We start from the raw sequence: 19,644 nt of genomic DNA, 5'->3' as shown, positions 1-19,644 counted from the left end.
TCTTAAAGTAACTTCAGTTTTATTTCTGTTTATTTAAATATAATTCTAGTAACAGAATGCTGGTCAAGTTACAAGCGTGATACTTAAATAAATAGGAATAAAACTCCTGATGGAGCCGAAAATGAGTAATTCTAACCCAAACAAATGAATAATGTGTAATTTGACAAATATCTTCAGTGCTTTTAAAGTGAAAAGAAGATATCACACACAGAATGGAAAACTGCCTATTAGGTGGAATGGACAACAGGGCAGAGATGAAAAAGACCTATTAGGTCATTTTGGAAAGTGGCATTCAACCGTGGTGTCATGACCCCAATCTGTAGATAGCAAATGTGTTTTCTTGGAAATCCCCAATTTACTGATCGACTCTAAGCTTCTAAAAATATTTCTAGCAACTATGTTTGTAAAACATGCTTCAAAATTATTTTTTAAACAGATGAAAGATAGCTAAATATTGCCTACCTGATTAATTTTGCTGTCCTGATGCAACAGTGCATAATCTTGTGATATTTTTTGCCTCACAAGGTCAAGCTGCATTTTATCAATCTGGTCTTCTTTATCCGTCCCTTTTTGATGACTACCTTCATTTGCAGCTGACTGGAGAAAAACACTCTCTTCTTTACTATGTTTTTCAAATAAAAAATCTAAACTCTGCTTCTCCAGAGCTACATCATTCTTGTGTTCTTTAAATGGTAAATGGCTGACAAATTCAGTTGCTCTGCTGTCTGTTAGTTTCACTAGACTACAAAAGAAAAATAAAAGTGCATTTAACAAGACTTGTGATTTGCTTTTATTTTTTTCCCCAAAAAATGACAAATACAATGTTATTTCCACTGCCAGGTCAAAAGACTGCTCATTTTTGAAAGAGCTATTTGCAATTATTCTAAACGGTATTTACCCAATGGAGTAAGTCTATTGGAAATAGATCCTATTTTCAAAAGTGGCCAGACCAATTCAGCATATATATTCACTTTACAGATCAGCACAAATTACATGCACTAGTACTAAATTATCTAGTGCAATGACATCTGGATTCCTAGCTCAAAAATGACCCTAGCTGTTCAGAAAGATGTTATTCACAAATAATTCATGGGCATTAAGACATTAAAACATGCATTTTCTAAAACAAATACCTTACAGGCTCCAGGTCAAAGCCTCTGGCATGAGATGAATCTGCTCGGATGGGTTTCATCAATTCCTCTACAGTGGGCAAATCTAAGGAGTGGAATAATATTTAATAATAAACCAGTTATTTTAAAAAATTCTTACAAATCTGAGTGCATGACAGATTTAGAAAAACATATTTGTATCAAAAGCTATAACTGAGTATCTTGCAAGAATATCACATATTTTTCTGAAACATGCCCCATACTCATTTAACTTGGCACCAGATAGATTCCAAGGTATCTACCATATAAAATAATTCACTGATGTTAAAGAAAAAACTTGACTTAACTGTAAAACTAACTTCTACCACAAAAGTGTCAGAATCATTAATTTTGAGTGGGGTTTTTGGTCCCCCCCCCCCTTTTTTTTTTTTTTTTTTTAAAACAAGCACCCTCATAGTCCAGAAACTACAAATTTTTAGGTATTATTGAGATATTTTAAGTTAGGCACAGGTATTCCAAAGGGGTATCATTCTGCTTCATTATTGAATAAAATATTTATTGGGTGTTTTCACTAACTTATGTTCTAAGTACTGTACTGAACACATTGATAAAGATAATACAAAAAGCTGTGTTTGCTTTTTAATGGGGTTCAAGTTAACAAAAAGATACTGAGCTAAAGTCTGACAAACAGTAATGTGTAATTCTACAAAATCTCCAGTGTTTCTAAGGTGGTGAAAAGAAATCAAAGGCAGAAATTAGAGCCGGAAAAGACTTATTAGATCATCTCAGAAAGAGGTGTAAATGAAGAATAACTCCTCAATTCACTGGTGTAACCAAGAGCAGAATTTAGACTGTTAATATTTGTCACATAGAAAAAAAATGGGTAGGGAAGATCTTGTTTCTAAGCTTTAAAAAGTGTATTACAAATACAAAGCACATTAAAACCTTTTCTTGAAATAGAACTTTACCTAGTACCCATCTTTATAGGCCAGATCCTACCCTGATGTGGTAAAATTCATGGGACAGAGCTGTTGCGGAAGGAGGTATTTGCAGAGATTGCCTCCTATAGATTTCCTCATATTGTCCCATTCAAAGTCTGAACTGTAATCAGAGCTGCCCCAGAACATGATGGACCCCCTGGGATCTGCAGGAGGCCATCCACATGGAGATCTTTTACCTCTGCATCAACTCTGGTCCCACCAACTCTTTCTTGGCAGCACAATGCTATTGGAGAACTCCCTTCACCCTGGAGGCCTTTAGAACACCAGGAGGGTGCTTAATGGAAAGATAACAGCATTGGACTATATTATCTTTGCTGGGAATGTACAACCTGCCTTCTCATCCCTATCACCTGTATACTCTTCACCCTCTCTACTACTGCAGATCATGATCTGGTGTAGCACCTTCTAAGAGTTTGAGGAGAAGAGAAGAGATGGTGCCATAGAGGTGGGAGCAGTTATTCACATCCTGAAGATCCATTCCCTGGTTGGATTTCAGAGAGAAGATCGAGGGTCAAATTTTCAGAAGTGCCTAAGTGATTCAGGAGCTTAAGGTAATGCATGTAAGGTAGAGCAAAAAGCACTTAGGAGCCCTAGTCCCCTTGAGACTGACTTAGGCATTTAGGAAAAAAGCTGGTCAGAAAATTTCCAACAAAAAATTTTTTGTTGGAATTTTCTGATACATGAAATCAAAACATTTAAAGGAAACAGTCTTATTTTGACAAACTTCTGACAGAACCCAAGAAGGTTTCCTGTCATCTCATCTGCCTGAATTCTCAGCAGAGTAGGCTTGAAGGCAAGATGAAGTGGAGCTGGGCCTTGGAGCTGAGCCAAAAGCCTCAGAGCTGTCATTCCCAGGACTTCCAGTTTCAGCCCATCAAGCAGGTTAGCAAGGACCAAGGCTTCCCAGGTCCCCGGCAGCTCACCATATGGGCTGCAATGAAGCCAAAGACCCTGGCCATCACAGACAAACAGATTTTTTTTTTTTTAGATCCATAGCTGCCCTCCAGAGAATAGCAGCTGTGAAGCTGGCCAGACTCTTGTCAAGTTAAAAAGCCTGGTCAGTTTCACTGCTGTTATTCATTAATGAATCATGTCAGTTTCAGTCCACAACTGCCAGGGCATCTAGTACTCCTGGGGAAATTCTGCACTATTGTGCAGAATTCATGTGACCCACAGAATTTTTTTTCCCCCTCAGCAGAAAATAAATTCTGCCAAGAAGTGCTGCAGTAACACCTCTTACCTACCAGCGACCGCTATGGTACCAGAACAGAGAGCAGCCACTCCCAAGCTGAGAAAAAGACTGTGCTTCTCACAGCACCCTGGCCATGGGGCCAGGTCAGCAGGCATGGGGGGACAGACAGTGTGGGGCACATGACTAGAATTCAGAAGGGCTAGTACGGGGGACAGACTGGGGCAGGGGCTGAATAGGAGTGGAGGTGCAGGGACACATGGGGATGCAGGAGAGGCTGGCTGACTGGGGGTGCAGGGACACATGGGGAGGATGAAGGGATACCTGGGGATGGGGGCAGATGAGCCTGACTGAATGAGAGAGGCTAGGGGTCAGCCAGGATCTGCATGGAGAAGACTCCCTAACAATCCCTTCCCTCCTATCCCCACTCAAAAAAACCTGTTCCATACTTCTCCCACGCATACCCAACACCCTCCAAGTTCACACCCAGGTTCCTTCCCAGCAATTACTTCCCTTCCCCTCAGCTCCTCCGTTACCCCTGACTCCCTCAAGCTTTTGCACTGCTTCTGAGAAGTGTTGGAAATACATTTCTGCATTGTAGTTTAAATGAATTATTAGTCAAGGTTCTGTATTAATATGCCTGGTAAGGAACCTATTTGTCAAAAAACATTTCCTTAATCTTTTTTGTTGTCTGTATTTTTACAGACCCACTTGCTGACAGATATTTTGAAATAAATTACCAAAATAATTGAAACTGGAGTGATTCAATTGTTATTTTGACAAATAAAATATGCAGAATTTTTAATTTTTTGGTGCACAATTCCCCCAGGAGTAACCTAGGGTTCCCAGTTCACTGCAGCCTGCGAAACATGCAGCCGGGGATCTGGGGAGCATATTTTATTTCAGAAACATTGGTTTGATGTTTCCAAAATGAAATGTTGCAGGATTTCATTTCTGTGAAAATTTTTGGAGATTTTGACTTTTTGCCCCAAATTAGAATTAAAAAAATTCAGAAAACGCTAAAGTTTTCATGTAAATGAAACGAGGTTTCCCAGCCAGCTCTACTTAAAATCTCTCTTGAAAATGGGACTCAGAATCTTCTGAAAATTTTACCCCTGGGCTCATATATTTAACTTGTGTATGTGACATATTACACTTTTATCTTTTCAGTTTTAAAAAAGTGATGTGTTTTATGTGGTAGAGAATATTGGAGTCAATAGTAAATGCATAAATAAGAACTGTTAAGTTTTAGCCCTTTTGCTTGAGATCATTCCTTTAAGTAACTTGATCATACTTCTCATGTATAACTTGAGCATAACTCAAAACACACACAGATTTTACATAATTTGAACAAGAAAGAAATTATATAAAGCTAATATACTCAAGATTAGTGAAGCACAAGCAATAGAGCAATACATTCCACAGTACCAGAAAACACAGCTCTTTCAACATAGAAGAAATGGCAAATAGCTGCCTTGTGTACAGTTCTATCCATGGAGTTTGTATGTATCATTTCCATAATATAGTATTATCAGCTAAGGAGAGACAATATGTGGAAAATCACAACTTTTCTCCCATGTGAAGTATCTACCTGATTCAGTAGTCGAGATGTTTTTTGCACAGTCTTCATAGTTTTGTGAAGCATCTTGGACTAGGCACTCTGCATTTTCCATCGCGTTAACATTAATTATTTGCTCATCCGTGTCTCCTAGAGACTGATCAATATGACAATAGGCCTGATGTAATGCTTCAATATCACTGTTGGTTTGTCCATAGGAAACACCTACTGGAAATTAACAATCACAAGATGCAGAGAACTGGAAATTCATTAGAAAAACAATTAGTAAATGTAACACATTGGAAGCATAAGTTTCAGCTACTAACATGATCTATTAATAGATAAATATAACAACATTGTGAAAGAGTAATGAGAAAAAGCAAAGAAGTGCAATAATTTACTTTTCCCATAATTTCAAAACTTATAGGGAGCAACTATTGCTGAAAACAGCAAACTTCGTTTTAACTAGGAAACTGTTTGTTAAACAATACTTGCACTTCTCTAATCTTTTCTCTGCAATCATTAGCTTGTATTTTTATATACAACTTCACTACTGAAACTGATACAGCACACAAACAAGAAGTATATTTTTTTAAAGTTTTAATACAGTGTGCCTATATGATATAAATGTATTATAAGTCTTCATGGAATTATGTATTTTCTCATTGTTTTGTCCTCTTTCTCCCATGACAGTTTTGAGTACAATTAAAATTTTCACTGCTGTGAATGTCTATTTGTGACTTCCAAATGCAATTAGTTTGATAAAGCATGTGGGGGTGAAAGCAGCTTGCAGTGATCAAGGAAGAATAAAAGAAAATATTTAAAACAATGTCATTTGTCTAGAAAAAGGCCTCTCTTTAAAAAAAAAAAAAATTAAGCCTGAAAACCCCAAATTTTTCCTTCCTCAAGATTTTGGTCATTACCAATCCCAAGGCTTGATTTACATTGGCAACACCGGAAGGAATTTCCTTATTTCCCATATCCAAACCTCTGGAGCCATCCAGTCTAAATTAAAAAAACAAAAACAAACAAAAACAAACATGACAAAGCAGCCTTACCAGTTCCATTCATTTCATCCTTAATGACTTCATGTGTCTGACGTTCAGTCACTGATGCATCTTGCTGTTCAATGACCTTTTGGGTTTCCATAGTTGAGTCTTGTGAATCAAGTAATACAACTAAAAGGATTTAAAAAGATAAAACTTGAGACTTTACAGAATGCTGTCACTGATGTGATATAACATCTTGTCCATCCTGGCCTCGTGGATGCAGAACACATTTTTAATCAGTGATGGATAGATTGGCACCTTGCAATACATCATGCATATAGGGCAATTCCTAGCTGCACTTGTACCAGTTACAGAGCAGGGCCTGAACTGTGACTCAGTCACAATTCAATCTCTGCTCTCCTTTTGCTTCCTGGGAAAAGCAAGCTGCTCCAGCTCTTTCCCGGTGCAGCTTACCTCCCCACTGTTTCAAACCAGTTCAGTTGTGCTGGCTGGCACATTGGAAAAGAGGAGCTAACCCACACTCCATTCTTGCCTACCCACCTGAATGAGAGAGGAAGTAGTGGCTTAGCCATTGCTACTTTTCCACCATGCTGTGACATGCAATGCAAGTAGCCAAATGGGTGTATACATCCTTGTACTACACTGCACAGATATGGTCATGAGTGAGCCCTTTACTTAACCTTTATTAATTGAGGCCTGACTTGGTTTTATCACTAACAGACCTTTACCATTTCAAATTCCGCATTAGCATACTGAACATAAAACAGACTGTTAGAGTAGTTAACATTTTGTTAATCCACCAGCAGGTCTTTTGTTACCGGTGTAGGCCTTGCTGGAGCCCTAGGCATAACTAACAGTGTGAACCAAAGACTGTGAAACAGAGTAGGCCTGGTGTTGACAAAATAATAATACATTAGGTATTGGCTAACCAAGTAAGCACCTTCGTGACCGGAGAGCATGGTACAAGAATACCCAGAGTTCTTAAGTAACTAAGTCAATACATTCCATGAGGTTAATACATATACAATCTAGCACAAGGTAAGATAGTTTGATGGAATAATGAATAGTGATGTTTTGTCCAAGACATCAGGAGCAAGGTACAAGGACAGGTAATAAACAAATGTCATAAACCACCTGAGATGGTATGTAAGTGGTTTATCCCAGTTGTTTGCCTCAGTATATAAATGTCAGGGTATTTCGCCTTAACCCTTTGTGTGGCCAACGGGACAGCAGAAATTCTCGCTGAAGACTGAGCTGCTTCTTGCCATGAGGATCTTGTGTTAATGTACTTGTGCGAGTCGTGCGAGTCGTTAGGACTGTGCCTTGAGGACAATAAACCTGAATGCCTTTGTTACCGAATTGTGCCTGCAGTCTTTCTCCATGAGAAACATTGAGGACTGCTGAATTAGCAGACTGCACTCTCTGCTCGTGCTGATAACACCAGAGCTTCAAGAACAGAAGCACTGTGCAGCTATAATAGCTTAGCTGCCTTGACAGCATTGCCGCAGCAACAACAATCCTCAGCACTTAATAACTTGCTAAAGACAGTTAATTTGTTAGGTCCCACATGTTTTGCAGACACACCAAATCTTGCCTCACTATAACAAATTTACTCTAAAGGGCTCTCCAAAAAATCAGCAAGATTAATTTTTTTTAAATTGCCCAAATAAAATCTGTTTGGCAATTTCTGAATTATTTAAACCATCCTTTTTGGAGGGAGGACACAAGTAAGAATAGGAAAAACATTCTTTCTGATTATTTCTGAATGACTTCTTGTGTACATCATGATCACTTCACTCTCAGACAGCTGCGTAAGCAGACTGCTTCGTCTCCTTCACCCTGGTGAGGGGGACCACTGCAGAAGTGACCAGAAATAAGAGCTCCTTTTCTCCAGAAATGGGTATGTTATGACTGGGGTGAGAGAGCTAGACAACAGGGTTAAGATTTACGAAGACAACTAGTGGATTTAGTTACAACTCCCACTGAAATCAATAAGACTGGATCCCTAGAGGGCTCTGAAAAACTCAATCCAAGTTTGTTGGGTAGACGACCTTGACTTTCAAGAAGTAGGTCACAAAGAGCATGTAAAACATTGGTGTCCAACCTTCCAGCACAAGGGCCCAAAATATTATTTCAAACTATCAAGGAGCTGCAATCAGGAAAGGGGCAGTTTAAAAACTGATATCTTTTCCCCTTTGGTCCCTAACTTTAGGTTTAAAGTGGCTCAATTACTCCTGCCAAATATCAGTGGGCTTGGAGAAGGAAACTGGTGCTTTCTGAATCAAGTCCTGTTTTTAGCACCCGTCCCTAAGAAACTCACCCATCTCAGCCCTCTTCCTCATCTGAATCGGTTTTCTTTCCCAGGCTTATCTCCTCCAACCAGATTCCAGGAACTCAGTCCATCCTTATCTTCAACACCTCCAATGTTCCCAAATCTCTCCCTTCTTCTACTATGCTTCTTGGGAACACCCCCTGCCCTCAAAAAATTCCTCCCTACTGCCCCTATTCCCTCTGATTTGCCCCCCTCTGCAAAAATCAATTAATATCAATTACTAAGGCCCCATAACCCTTCTAAAATTAATTGTAGTGATGACATCCCACCCCTGAAGTTAACTGCTGCCACCACATCACTATTTCTAGAACCTTTGCTGCTGCTGTCCTTCTTCCTGGTGCTCCCTTTCCCTGGAATCTGCCAAAGGAGCTGCTGTGCCATTTCCTTGCTCCCCTCTCCCTCTTGAGAAGGCTACATGGCTCCAGCCCTCTACTCTCATTATCCATTCCCCTTTTAAAAGGAGCAACAGTTCAGAGGCTGCTCTGCTCTCTGCTCCCACTTCCTGGGAAACATTTTCAATTTGTAATCACTACAAATTTTCTTCTTAAAGATTCCCTCAAGGGCCATAATTAAGAGTCCCAGGGGCCACAAATGACTCCCAGGCACAGTTTGCACATACTGATGTAAAGGCTCATGGTAAGCAGAGAAAGACTGGCATCTGGGAGTATATCAGTGCTCAGCATGGCATTAGAAGAGAATGCTTAATACTAAGGGCATGTGAAGGCTCAGGAAGGAATACTTAGTATTAGAGAGAGTGTCAGTGCAGGAGAAGAGGGGTTGTGCACCAAGATTCAGACAGGTGTGTGGAAGGAAAGGGTAGGTCCAGGAATGAATTTATCAGAGCATGTTGAAGGACCATCTTGGGCTCAAGAAAAATGGTAAAGGCAGTTCCAATAATGGGATTATAAAAGTAATGTCAAATCAAAGCTGACCACAAGTAATATCAGGAAATATTTACTATATGGAATCTCTACTTTTCAACACCTTAGGCATGATTCTGAAATATGGCTACTAAGCCGTTCTACAAGCTCCACATGCGAGGACTACAGTGCCTGCATGGAGCTCACTGCAGGATCCAGCCCAAGGTTTGCAGGTGTAAAAATGTGGGTACTGACTTGGTGGTGCAAAATTAGAGACTGTGTTGAGGCCTATTTAAAAATGAAGACATATGGATTATTCTTGATTATTTCAGTTCATGATTAGGGAGCAGTAAATTCACATATCAGAGAAATAAAACAGATTTATTTGCTATGTTTTACGAATATTTTCTTGCTATTGCAAGTTTAAATTTTTACCTTTAGCCAGCATGTCAGTCTTTTTGTCCTAAAACAATTGAAACAATGAAGGATAGTTACTTTGTGAATTTGAAGAAAAAAAATTAAAGCAATTAAAAGTTTGCTTTAGTTCATGTGCAGTTCAATCTTTATATTAAAAGTTTTAGTTGTGCAACTACTTGGAGCACTACGGAGTTATGATATACCAATAGATGAACAGGAACTATACATCTTCCCCATTCTTTTACTCTGCTTCCCGTCGAGGGGTGGGTGGAACTAGACGCTAAAACCTACATTAGCAAAATGTTATTACACATTACAACACCAAGAAAATCAGAAAACACCAGGTTAGGATCCTTATTAGAGCATTCATGTTGCATTTCCTAACTGCTCTGCCTTCCAGTTTGCAGCCTTAAAGTGATATGAATATGGGGGGAGGAGCTGTTTGTTTGTGGTATTGCATTTGTTTGTGGACTAGCATTTCAACTAATGTTTAAAAAAAAAAAAATAAGCTACAAAAAATCTAAGGATCATCAACTGAAAATAAATGTGAGCTGTTCTGGACAATAGAATGTAATGTAGATAAGCTGTAACCACACAAATGGTATGGCCTAATAAATAAAGTTTACCTCTATACTATATTGTACTGAATTTTTAAAAGATACTACCAATTTTACAATACTAAATATACTCTACTAAAGATACTACTAAATTTATCTCATTTTTTGATAGATGTAGGACAGTACATGGATACTGCACAAAACATCCTTACAAAGACGTATGGTCTTTAATTCTACATTGAAGGCTTACCACTTGATCTCATCATTTTACTAACATAAAACACATTGGCCCCAATTCTTGGGCCCAAGGAGTAGGAAAAGGTGACCCAAAGCTGCTCTAACTTATGTCAAATGATCCCAAAAGAGTTGTTCCAGCAGTCAGAAATAGCTAGAGCATAGAGCCACTCTGGTCATGCCTTCTATGCCAAAGGCTGCTCGGGGCAGGTACAATGCTAATGAACCTTTTCCATGCCACTCTGGCATTCCTCCCCACTGACAAAATTCAAAGGAGCTAGATACACTAGGTTCATGATTGCTTTGTGAAGATGTCTCAATGATACAGACAGTCCTGACCACCCCTTCACAAGTCATCCAGCAGGTCACTAACCAAAAGGTGTATGCACTGTATAGAAGAAGGGGTTCAAAGGAAAAGTTTGACTCCTTTTTTCATTCTAAAGTTCCCTGGGGCAGAGGCTTCCCTCTTCCTGAAGAGCTCAACAGCTTCCCCCTCAACACTCCTCTTCCCCCACTCAAAAAAAAAAAAAAGCGAGAGAGAAGCGCCCTATCATTCTGAAGCTCCTTGCAAGGCACTGGACTTGCTATCTGTGATCCTTGACTCTGCCATGTAGATCTCTCTAGGATTGATTCTGACCATCAAGATCAAACCACCCGCAAGAGCACATTATTGAAAAATACCACATCAAATACCTCTATTCTTTACGGTGTGTAATGCAAGTACATTTACAATACCGATAGCTACTTGTGTTCTTTTACTTGTACATTTGTGTATTTTCTTGTAGATCTCTATAAACTCAAACAAATAGTTTTAAAACTCAGACAATTAGTTTAAAACTATAGATTTTTAAGAAGCATTTTAAAACTAGCAGTTTGATCTTGTCAGAACTGTGAACATCTTTAAAGCAGATAAGCATAGCAGCAAATATTTGACACCACAAAATTCAACATTTTTAAATATTTAACTATTATACCTGTTCTTGAAAACTTAAATCAGCTTCTGATCTGACAGTTTGCTCAACTTGATTATCTTCATTTTTAGAAGGATCATTAGATTCTGTCTCATCTTCAAAGTCTTCACTATAATTACCTGAAGTATAATTCAGCAGGGAATAAAGATTTTTTTAAGGATACAGGCAGTGTCAGAAAAATGCTTTGCTAACTACATGTACTGCGTTGTTCACAGAGCTTATCTGTAACAAAAATTAGCATGAAGAATAAGCCATGCATAGTCCCTCCACTTTCAAATGAGTACATAGTTTAATTGCTACAAACAGGATTGTTCACCATTCCTGATGATATATTGGTATGACACTGGGGGATTCAAAATGTATATTTCAGTTTCTGATTACATAGAATTACATTACAATTGCTACTATAAGAGTTTCATAAATAATTTCTATTCCCTTATCTTTGTAAAACTACACATTTGTTTTAACATTTCTGTTGCAACTTTTGAGTTGACAGCACACCCATACATGTTAAAGAAAGAAAAGTTCCTTTAGCTATTTAAGGTTTGCAAATATGCATTTTACTTAGTTTTAATAAGTGTTCTTTATGTTTATTAAATTAAAAAATTGCAAAATGGATTTCTGGATAGCTAAAAAGTCAATTTGTTGGGTCTCAAAAAGGAATTTGCCCTTTTATTATCATAGATTAAGAGGAATGGATGGGATGAAATGGATAAATCAAGGAAGAGTAAGTGAGGGGAGTAGGAGCAGCAGCACAGTGAAAGGGAAAAGCAGAGAAGGGCTGAGATGGGCTGTGTGTCAATTTGGGGAATCTGCACAATTTATGAATTTGATGTGAGATTATGAACTCTCCGGTATGTGTCTTTACCAAGCTACTAACTCCATTTTGATTGTGCAACCTTTTGCCTTCTCTGTTGTACTTTTACTTCCATGTTGGACTGAAATTCCAAGTAGGAGTGATACAGAGCTGACAATAGAGGGTTGTTAAATTGGGATTCTCTTCTAGTCAAATACAAACATCCTAGACAATAGGCAGGCTCTCACCCTGCAGAACTGGTTTGTCAGGGGAGAGGTCTTCTGGAAACCAAGTTAGCTGGTAGGCTGATCTGGGAATCACCTGACAGAGGGATTGTAAAGTTATAAAAAGACAGGAGCTGCTCTGTTTGGGTTCTTCAGCTATTCTCATCAATTCAGGCAGAGGGAAGTTGCTGCAAGAATCTGATAAGACAGGGAGGAACACAGATGGTCCCCCAAGAAAGGGTGAGGTAGAATGAGGGGTGTTGAGTTCAGAATGTTAATTCATTTCTATATGATCTGTACACTATGCTTTAATCCATAAGTAAAGAGCAATGGTGTTCTAGAATCCTGTGCAAAGTCAGTATGAATGTTGTGTGTTACACCTATCACATGCTCCATAAGCATTAAACTGGAAATCCAGAGCATCCATATAGCTGAAGTTCTAGGAGAAGATGAGTTTAAGATATGGGATGTCTGAGGAGTCAGCACTGGTCCCAGTGGCTAGGCAATTGGACCAGATGGTCACAGGTCTTTGATGGGTGTGGTAGGCTTCTGCACCCCAAGAGTATGCCTAGGGGATTCAGCGTTTGGATCTGCTCACAGCAGTTTGGTGAGTATCTGATGGGGTTAGCTTAATTAGATTTGTGTCAGACAGCAGCAAATCAGGCAGAGAAAGGGAAAGGAGTAATAGTGGAGTATACAGGGAATGATTTATAGGGATGGATATAAGGGACATAAACAAAACAGACAAAGGAAAAGAAGGGAGCTCAAGGAAAATAGAGATGAGAAGACAGAAGGAAAAGAGGTTGAGAGAACACAAAAACCAAACAAAAAATCTGAAAAGCAGCAACAGAAGAAACAAAAGATACAAAATTTTGAGAGAGAAAAATTCATGAGATCAACAAAAGCTGAAGAAAAAATTATATGGAAGGGTTCAAGTACCAGATACTCAGTGGCTGATATATCTCCAAGAAATTGTACATCAGCCATAGTATAGCAAACTTAATCCATTCCACATACATTTTGGCTAGGCACTACTTAGAAATTCTGTCCTTAAATTTGCCTATAAAAAACTACACACAGATGTGAAGTTCTTATTAGTTTAGTCAATAAGAAAACTACTTTAACATTCAAATAAGAACAGCTTGCACCCATTGGGATGAATATTGATGGGGAAAAGTCAGAAGAAAGATCACTGCTTCCCATAACACCTCCAACCTTCCTTTCGATGAGGTTGCTATACTACCTTGTCTATTTGGAATATGAAAAGGAGAGGAGCCTCAAACTTTCTGGCTCACCTTCTCAAAGGAATATGGAGGAAAGGACAAACAAATGAGTTTTAATATGTATTTTTTCCTTTCCAGGTCTTCAAACCACAGTCCCTTAGAAATGTGGAGATCCTCCTCTACTCTGATATTCCAACATACATTTTTCTGAAGACTTCAGTAGCTTCTATAATTAGCACTAGTGCAGGAACTCTATTTTAAATTATTCAGCAGTTTTGTAACATTTTTCTCTATCCTTAGTTTACATACTGTTGGGTATAAAATAATGCTAAAAAGAAGAGACTCCGCAATTTAAACAAGAACATTTACATTCACTATATATGAAGATAAGAGTATTACCAAATTTCTCTCCATGTTTAGATTCCTCTTTGTCTTCCACTTGTACTACATTTTTTTCATTGCTGCAAAAAAATGCAAAAATGTTACTTTGTCTCACTTGTCATTTATGACACTTTAGAGATGTTTTTTAAAAAAATTGTTCTTCATAAAAGCTTCCTGCTTCTTACTGGTAATTGTAATAATACATGTCCATTCTTGACCTAATCATTGATATTCTATTTTATATTCTACTTCTGTCCATCTCACAATCAAAAAAGTGTTGTTACGGCTGTCTACACAGCTAGAACTTCCATCCCCTAGCCTCTCCCATCTTAAAATTACTGCAACCGGCTCCTCTCTAGCTTCCTTCACATCCACATAGCTCCCTCATAACACACATACCCCTCATCACCATTTTTGCTTCTTGTTCTGATTTGCCACACTCCACCCTTTGAATTTTTTCCTGGGTTACCCCTTTTCTACTCCAAAGTCAAGGTTGGTGGCCTTAAAGCTTTCCAGAACTCTCCCTTTCCCTCCTTATCTGCTTTTATATCTTAACAAGTTTCTTTTCCAATCGCTAAGCAATTCCAATTATACTAGCCTTGACTGCCCATTTGTCTCCCATGGCCTCTTACACATGGAATGACGTCCCTAATCTAGTCTATAAAACCACTACTTCAAATCCCTCAAGCCTCCCTTCTAATGTGATGTCTATAGGAATACGTCAGAAGAAAACGGCTAAGTGGAAGGTCAGCAGGGACTACCAATATCTTTTTTATTTACATCTTATGGTTAAGAAAAAAAATTAAATCACTTGTAATTATCAAGCTGTGCACAAGTCTATGTAACCATGTTACCTCTCATCCTCCCTCCCCTCATTCTCTCCTTTTGTTGTTGAGCTCATTTGTGTACTGCCCGAGGTTTTTAGGGTATATCTAAAAACATTTTTAGGGTACGTCTGAGCAAACTATTCCCAGCTTGAGGAGCAATACCAATTCTAGCTCTTATTAGGCTAGAATGCTAAAAATAGAGCATGACTGGCAGCAGCAAGACTGGCAGGAGGGGCAACACCCCGATTATGGACATGTCTGAGACCATAGCATGTACTTGGATGGCCAGTCCCACCTAACAGTCATGCTGCCGTGAACACATACTATTTTTAGCATTGTAGCTTGATTGCAGCTAGTGTGAGTATGTCTCCTCGAGCTGGAAATCATACTCAGCTCGAAGGGCAGACATACCCTCTAATTATAAATGCTTCTGAGTGACGACTACATTGTTTTGTATATTCAATCAGCACTTACCACAATCATGCCGATTGTGATTTGGGCCTCTGAGCACCACAATTATATTATATATTATTTTATATATTTATATCTATATATATAAAAAAATAATGTCGTAATTTCTGTTTAGGGTCCGCCTCCTTCCCCCCCCACATTACCGCACAAATGCTGTTAGCAATACAGAATCATTTGAGTCCAGTTCTTTGTTTAATCTTGAATAATCAATGGTAGATGAAGCTCCTTTCTCAAGTTTGGCAAAGAATCTCTCTTTTTCTTCTTGTTCTTCCAAAGTATCCAATCCAGCTCCCAAAATACTTCGATTAGGTCCAGAGGCCATAACTGAATCTAAATTTAAAAACATATCAGAATCTAATTACAACAGTACAGTCTCAGTACATGGAATAAGCATAAAAGTTTAATTATAATAAAAGACAGCCATATAACAGTGCTAATGGTATTAAAGAAATACTCAATAGTGTACAAGATCCTGCAACTGATTTCATACAGTTGGCCCCTATGCAGAGTTAGTTGCAGAATCAGGGCCAAGAACAACATCTTAAGGTAACAGTTTCACCATTTTTCACCATTTAGTGTGTTTGTTTTTAGAAAAATATATGCTCCATTTGTAATAACTGGCCAACAATTTGCTAATAAACTGATTAAATGGTTCCTCTCTCACTTATTTCTTACCATCAGGTTCCAGGCTGTCTCTACTTAAGGATATAGAAACACCATCACTTTTTTGGAGCTGCATTTTTCCAGCGTGAGCCTCCTCATCTACTGCCACAAGAGGATGGGAATCCTTCTGTGACTTGAGAAAGCTTCCATTTGTCCCTAGCATTCCTAGAAAAGACATTTTTATACACAATAGAGATTAATAATTGCAAATGACAATTTGTACTGCATGGTTAAGTCTTGCAGTTACTTTTTTAGAATGAGTGAAGTTTACGTATTTTATCGCAATAGTGAAGATGTTCAACTTATTTATGTCCCTTAGCTCCTATTAAGGTCTGTGACTCGGGCCTCTGCATGTCCTGTTTAGCTTACCTGCTCTCTGCTTTATAATTTTTTTATTTTCACAATCATGTTTTTAACACCAGCCTGACATCCTGCTTAGGTGAACATCACATGTTATGAAATACATACAGTTCATTTTGTAACCTCTTCACAAAAGCGTTCATGGAAGACAATTATATCCAGAAGTGTATACAAAGAGAAGAACACTCAGCTTGCAAATAAATACTCAAAAGTCAGGAAAGAAGAAAGTAAAGGATGAACATGCACATCGTATGTATTACAATAGCATTTAATTAAATGACTATATACTAATTTTCAAGTAAAACACTCTATCATACTTCCCCCCAACACACACACCCTTAGAGACGTCTTAAAATATTTCTTTGTTGTTGTGCGCTTACATTAATGTCATTGTCCCAGCAGTCCAGTATATCAGACAGGTTTTTTTTATAGGAATTCTCTTCTCTCTCTGTCACTTATTCTAATATTTTTTTCCTATGAAGACAAATGCAACTCTGACTAATAATTTATTGCCGTGTCTAAAACAAGGTTACTTACCAGTAACTGATGTTCTTCGAGATGTGTTGCTCATGTCCATTCCACTATAGGTGTGTGCATGCCTCTGTGCACGATTACCCGGAATTTTTTTCCCCTTAGCAGATCCTGTAAGGCCAGCTCCAGCGCCCCCTGGAGCCGCGCACACATGCTGTGGTATATGAGGTGCTGCCAGCCCTACACCCCCTCAGTCCCTTCTTTCTGCCAACTCTGGCAGCGGGGACAGGGGGTGGGTTGTGGAATGGACATGAGCAACACATCTCGAAGAACATCAGTTACTGGTAAGTAACCTTGTTTTCTTCTTCAAGTGCTTGCTTATGTCCATTTCACTATAGGTGACTAACAAGCAATACCTTTGGAGGTGGGTCGGAGTTACCGGTGAGCTGCTCTCAGCACCGCTCTGCCGAATCCCGCATCCTCTCTCGCCTGCTGGATGATGGCGTAGTGGGACGTGAAGGTATGCACCGACAACCAGGTGGCAGCTCTGCAGATGTCCTGCAGGGTCACTCTCTCCAGGAAGGCTGTAGATGAGGCTTGAGCTCTGGTTGAATGTGCTGTGATGATTCCCGGAAGTTGCACCTTCACCTACTCATAGTAGAACTTGATGAATGATGTAATCCACGAGGAGATGTGCTGGGTGGAGACAGGTGAGCCTTTCATCCAGCCGGCCACTGCGACAAAGAGCTGCGTCGATTTCCGGAACGGCTTTGTACGCTTGATGAAGAAGGCCAGGGCTCATCTCATGTCCAGCGAATGCCATCTCCTCTCCTTCTCTGAACCATGAGGTTTGGGAAAAAACATGGGGAGAAAAATATCTTGGTTACAATGAAATTGGGAAATCACCTTGGGTAGGAAGGCCAGATGCGGCCTCAGCTGGACCTTGTCCTTATAGAATACTGTATAAGGGGGCTCCGAGGTAAAGGCCCTAATCTTGGAGACCCTCCTGGTTGAGGTAATGGCCACCAGGAAGGCTTCCATGAAAGCAGGAGCAGAGGGCATTGTTGGAGGTCCAGTACAATTTGAGTTGCTTGACCACTGTCCAACAGGCTTAGCATAGCATTCAATTGCTTGCTTGGCGATTCTGACCCCTGTAGCATGACATCTTTCAGTTGGCAGAGACTGAATAACAGTATAGATGTCTCAGTTTCTGCATAGCACGGCACATAAGACAAAATACAGATACTGTATGCTTGCAGCTGCACATAGATAACAGCGATGGGAACAAGAAGCTATCCTTGAACATCTGGGGTACACTGTTTTATTGCCAAGGGGCATACTTTTACTCCGCCCCCCCCCATCACCAGATGTTTTGACAACCCCAATTACTATGGTGAGAATGAAATGTAGTTAAGGGTGGAAACCCAATGTAGGTAATTAGCATATATGATAATGAGAAAGATAATTAGATGAAGGTTGTTTATGGAAGGATATAAGTAGTTACCACTTAGACAAAGGGGGGCACTCCATCAACACCTGATTCTGCGGGAGGTACTGCCGGTTGGACTGGAGGCCACTGACTCCCTGGCGGGGCCCCTGAAGAAAGCTGTTCCTGTATACAGCCTTCTGAGTGACTGCTTAGCTCTGCAGGCTTAGTGAGTATGATATATTGTAGTTAATTTTAGGCTTTGTATCTAACTAGTATATTTATACAAAACCTTGCACATTAAACCTTATTGATCTGCAAATCGGGCGTACCGTGTCTCACTGGTATCCACACTGATCACTAAGTGTCCAGAACCAACAAGCATGAAGACATGGGTTCGAAGGGTGGCCCCATGAGTCTCGAGAGGACCAGGTCGAGATCCCAGTGAGGCACTGGGTTACGGACCTGCCGATAAAGCCTCTCCACCCCCTTGAGGAATCTAACCGACATGGGATGGGAGAACAGCGATCTCTCCTCTAGCGGCTGATGGAAGACCGAAATGGCCACCAGGTGAATCTTCAATGAGGCCAGTGCCAGACCCTGGAGCTTTAGCTGGAGCAGGTACTCCAGGATCGCCTGCAGAGGCGAGAGGCTCGGCGGAGTGCCAACAGCCCAATACACAACCTGTGTGGAAGGTTTCCTGATGCCGAGCAGGATTTGCTGGACCTGCACCAAGCAGGCTCTCTCTCCCTCCGTCAGACACAGAGCCTCCAGGCTGTGAGCTGCAGGGAGTCCAGGTCCGGGTGCAACAGGTGACCATGGTCCTGGGATAGAAGGTCGTGCCGCCTCGGGAGTGCCAGGGGTGGAGCGATCAAAAGGTCCAGCAGCATGCTGAACCAATGCTGTCTCAGCCAGGCCGGAGCGATGAGTATAACATTCGCCCTGTCCCTCTTTATTTTCAGCAGAACCTTGGGTAGGAGCGGAATGGGCGGGAATGCATACATGAGGGCCCCCATCCAGTCCATGAGGAACGCGTCTGAAATCAACTCAGTCTCGTGATCCCGGAGCGAGCAGAACCTCGACACTTTGTGTTCCAGGCCGACGTGAATATGTCCAGTCGGGGAACTCCCCACTTCTGAAAGATCATAGCCACTACCTCTGGGTGCAACAACCAGTCGTGGCGGGGTAGAAATGACCTGCTGAGACGATCCGCCTCGTTGTTCCTTACTCCTGGGAGATGAGAGGCAGTCAGGTGGAAATCGTGCCTCACGGCAAAGTCCCACAGATGGATAGCTTCCTCGCAGAGGGCTGAGGAGCGCGCTCCCCCCTGCTTGTTTATGTAAAACATGGCTGCAGTGTTGTCTGTTAGCACCTGCACCACTCTTCCTGTCAGGAATCGGAGGAACACCTTGCACACTAGGCGAATTGCCCTCAGCTCCTTCACGTTGATGTGCAGGTGCCTTTCCTCCCCCAACCAGAGCCCCTGAGTACTTAGGTTGACACTGATGTGTGCTCCCCATCCTACGTCTGACACATCGGAAATTAGGGTGACCGATAGGACCAG

General features: G+C 40.3%; 1 protein-coding gene across 1 annotated transcript in view; it reads right to left on the bottom strand.

Annotated features, from left to right (window-relative positions):
• The window catches only part of CEP162 (centrosomal protein 162), an 86,968-nt gene that overhangs the window by 45,693 nt on the left and 21,631 nt on the right, over positions 1-19,644 (bottom strand). Inside the window, exons 3-11 of the mRNA XM_067560746.1 lie at positions 15,836-15,988; positions 15,304-15,490; positions 13,881-13,942; positions 11,242-11,357; positions 9,495-9,522; positions 5,916-6,035; positions 4,891-5,085; positions 1,134-1,215; positions 463-742 (exon numbers count right to left, since the gene is read on the bottom strand). Of these exons, the coding sequence (XP_067416847.1) occupies positions 463-742; positions 1,134-1,215; positions 4,891-5,085; positions 5,916-6,035; positions 9,495-9,522; positions 11,242-11,357; positions 13,881-13,942; positions 15,304-15,490; positions 15,836-15,988 (1,223 nt within the window). The remainder of the gene's footprint in view (positions 1-462; positions 743-1,133; positions 1,216-4,890; positions 5,086-5,915; positions 6,036-9,494; positions 9,523-11,241; positions 11,358-13,880; positions 13,943-15,303; positions 15,491-15,835; positions 15,989-19,644) is intronic.

Source organism: Emydura macquarii, unplaced genomic scaffold (genome assembly GCF_026122565.2).
Source record: "Emydura macquarii macquarii isolate MOO-44397 ecotype Brisbane River unplaced genomic scaffold, CSIRO-AGI_Emac_v2 contig_2297, whole genome shotgun sequence".
NCBI lineage: Eukaryota > Metazoa > Chordata > Testudines > Chelidae > Emydura > Emydura macquarii.
This window is presented reverse-complemented; position numbering and strand designations above follow the sequence as displayed.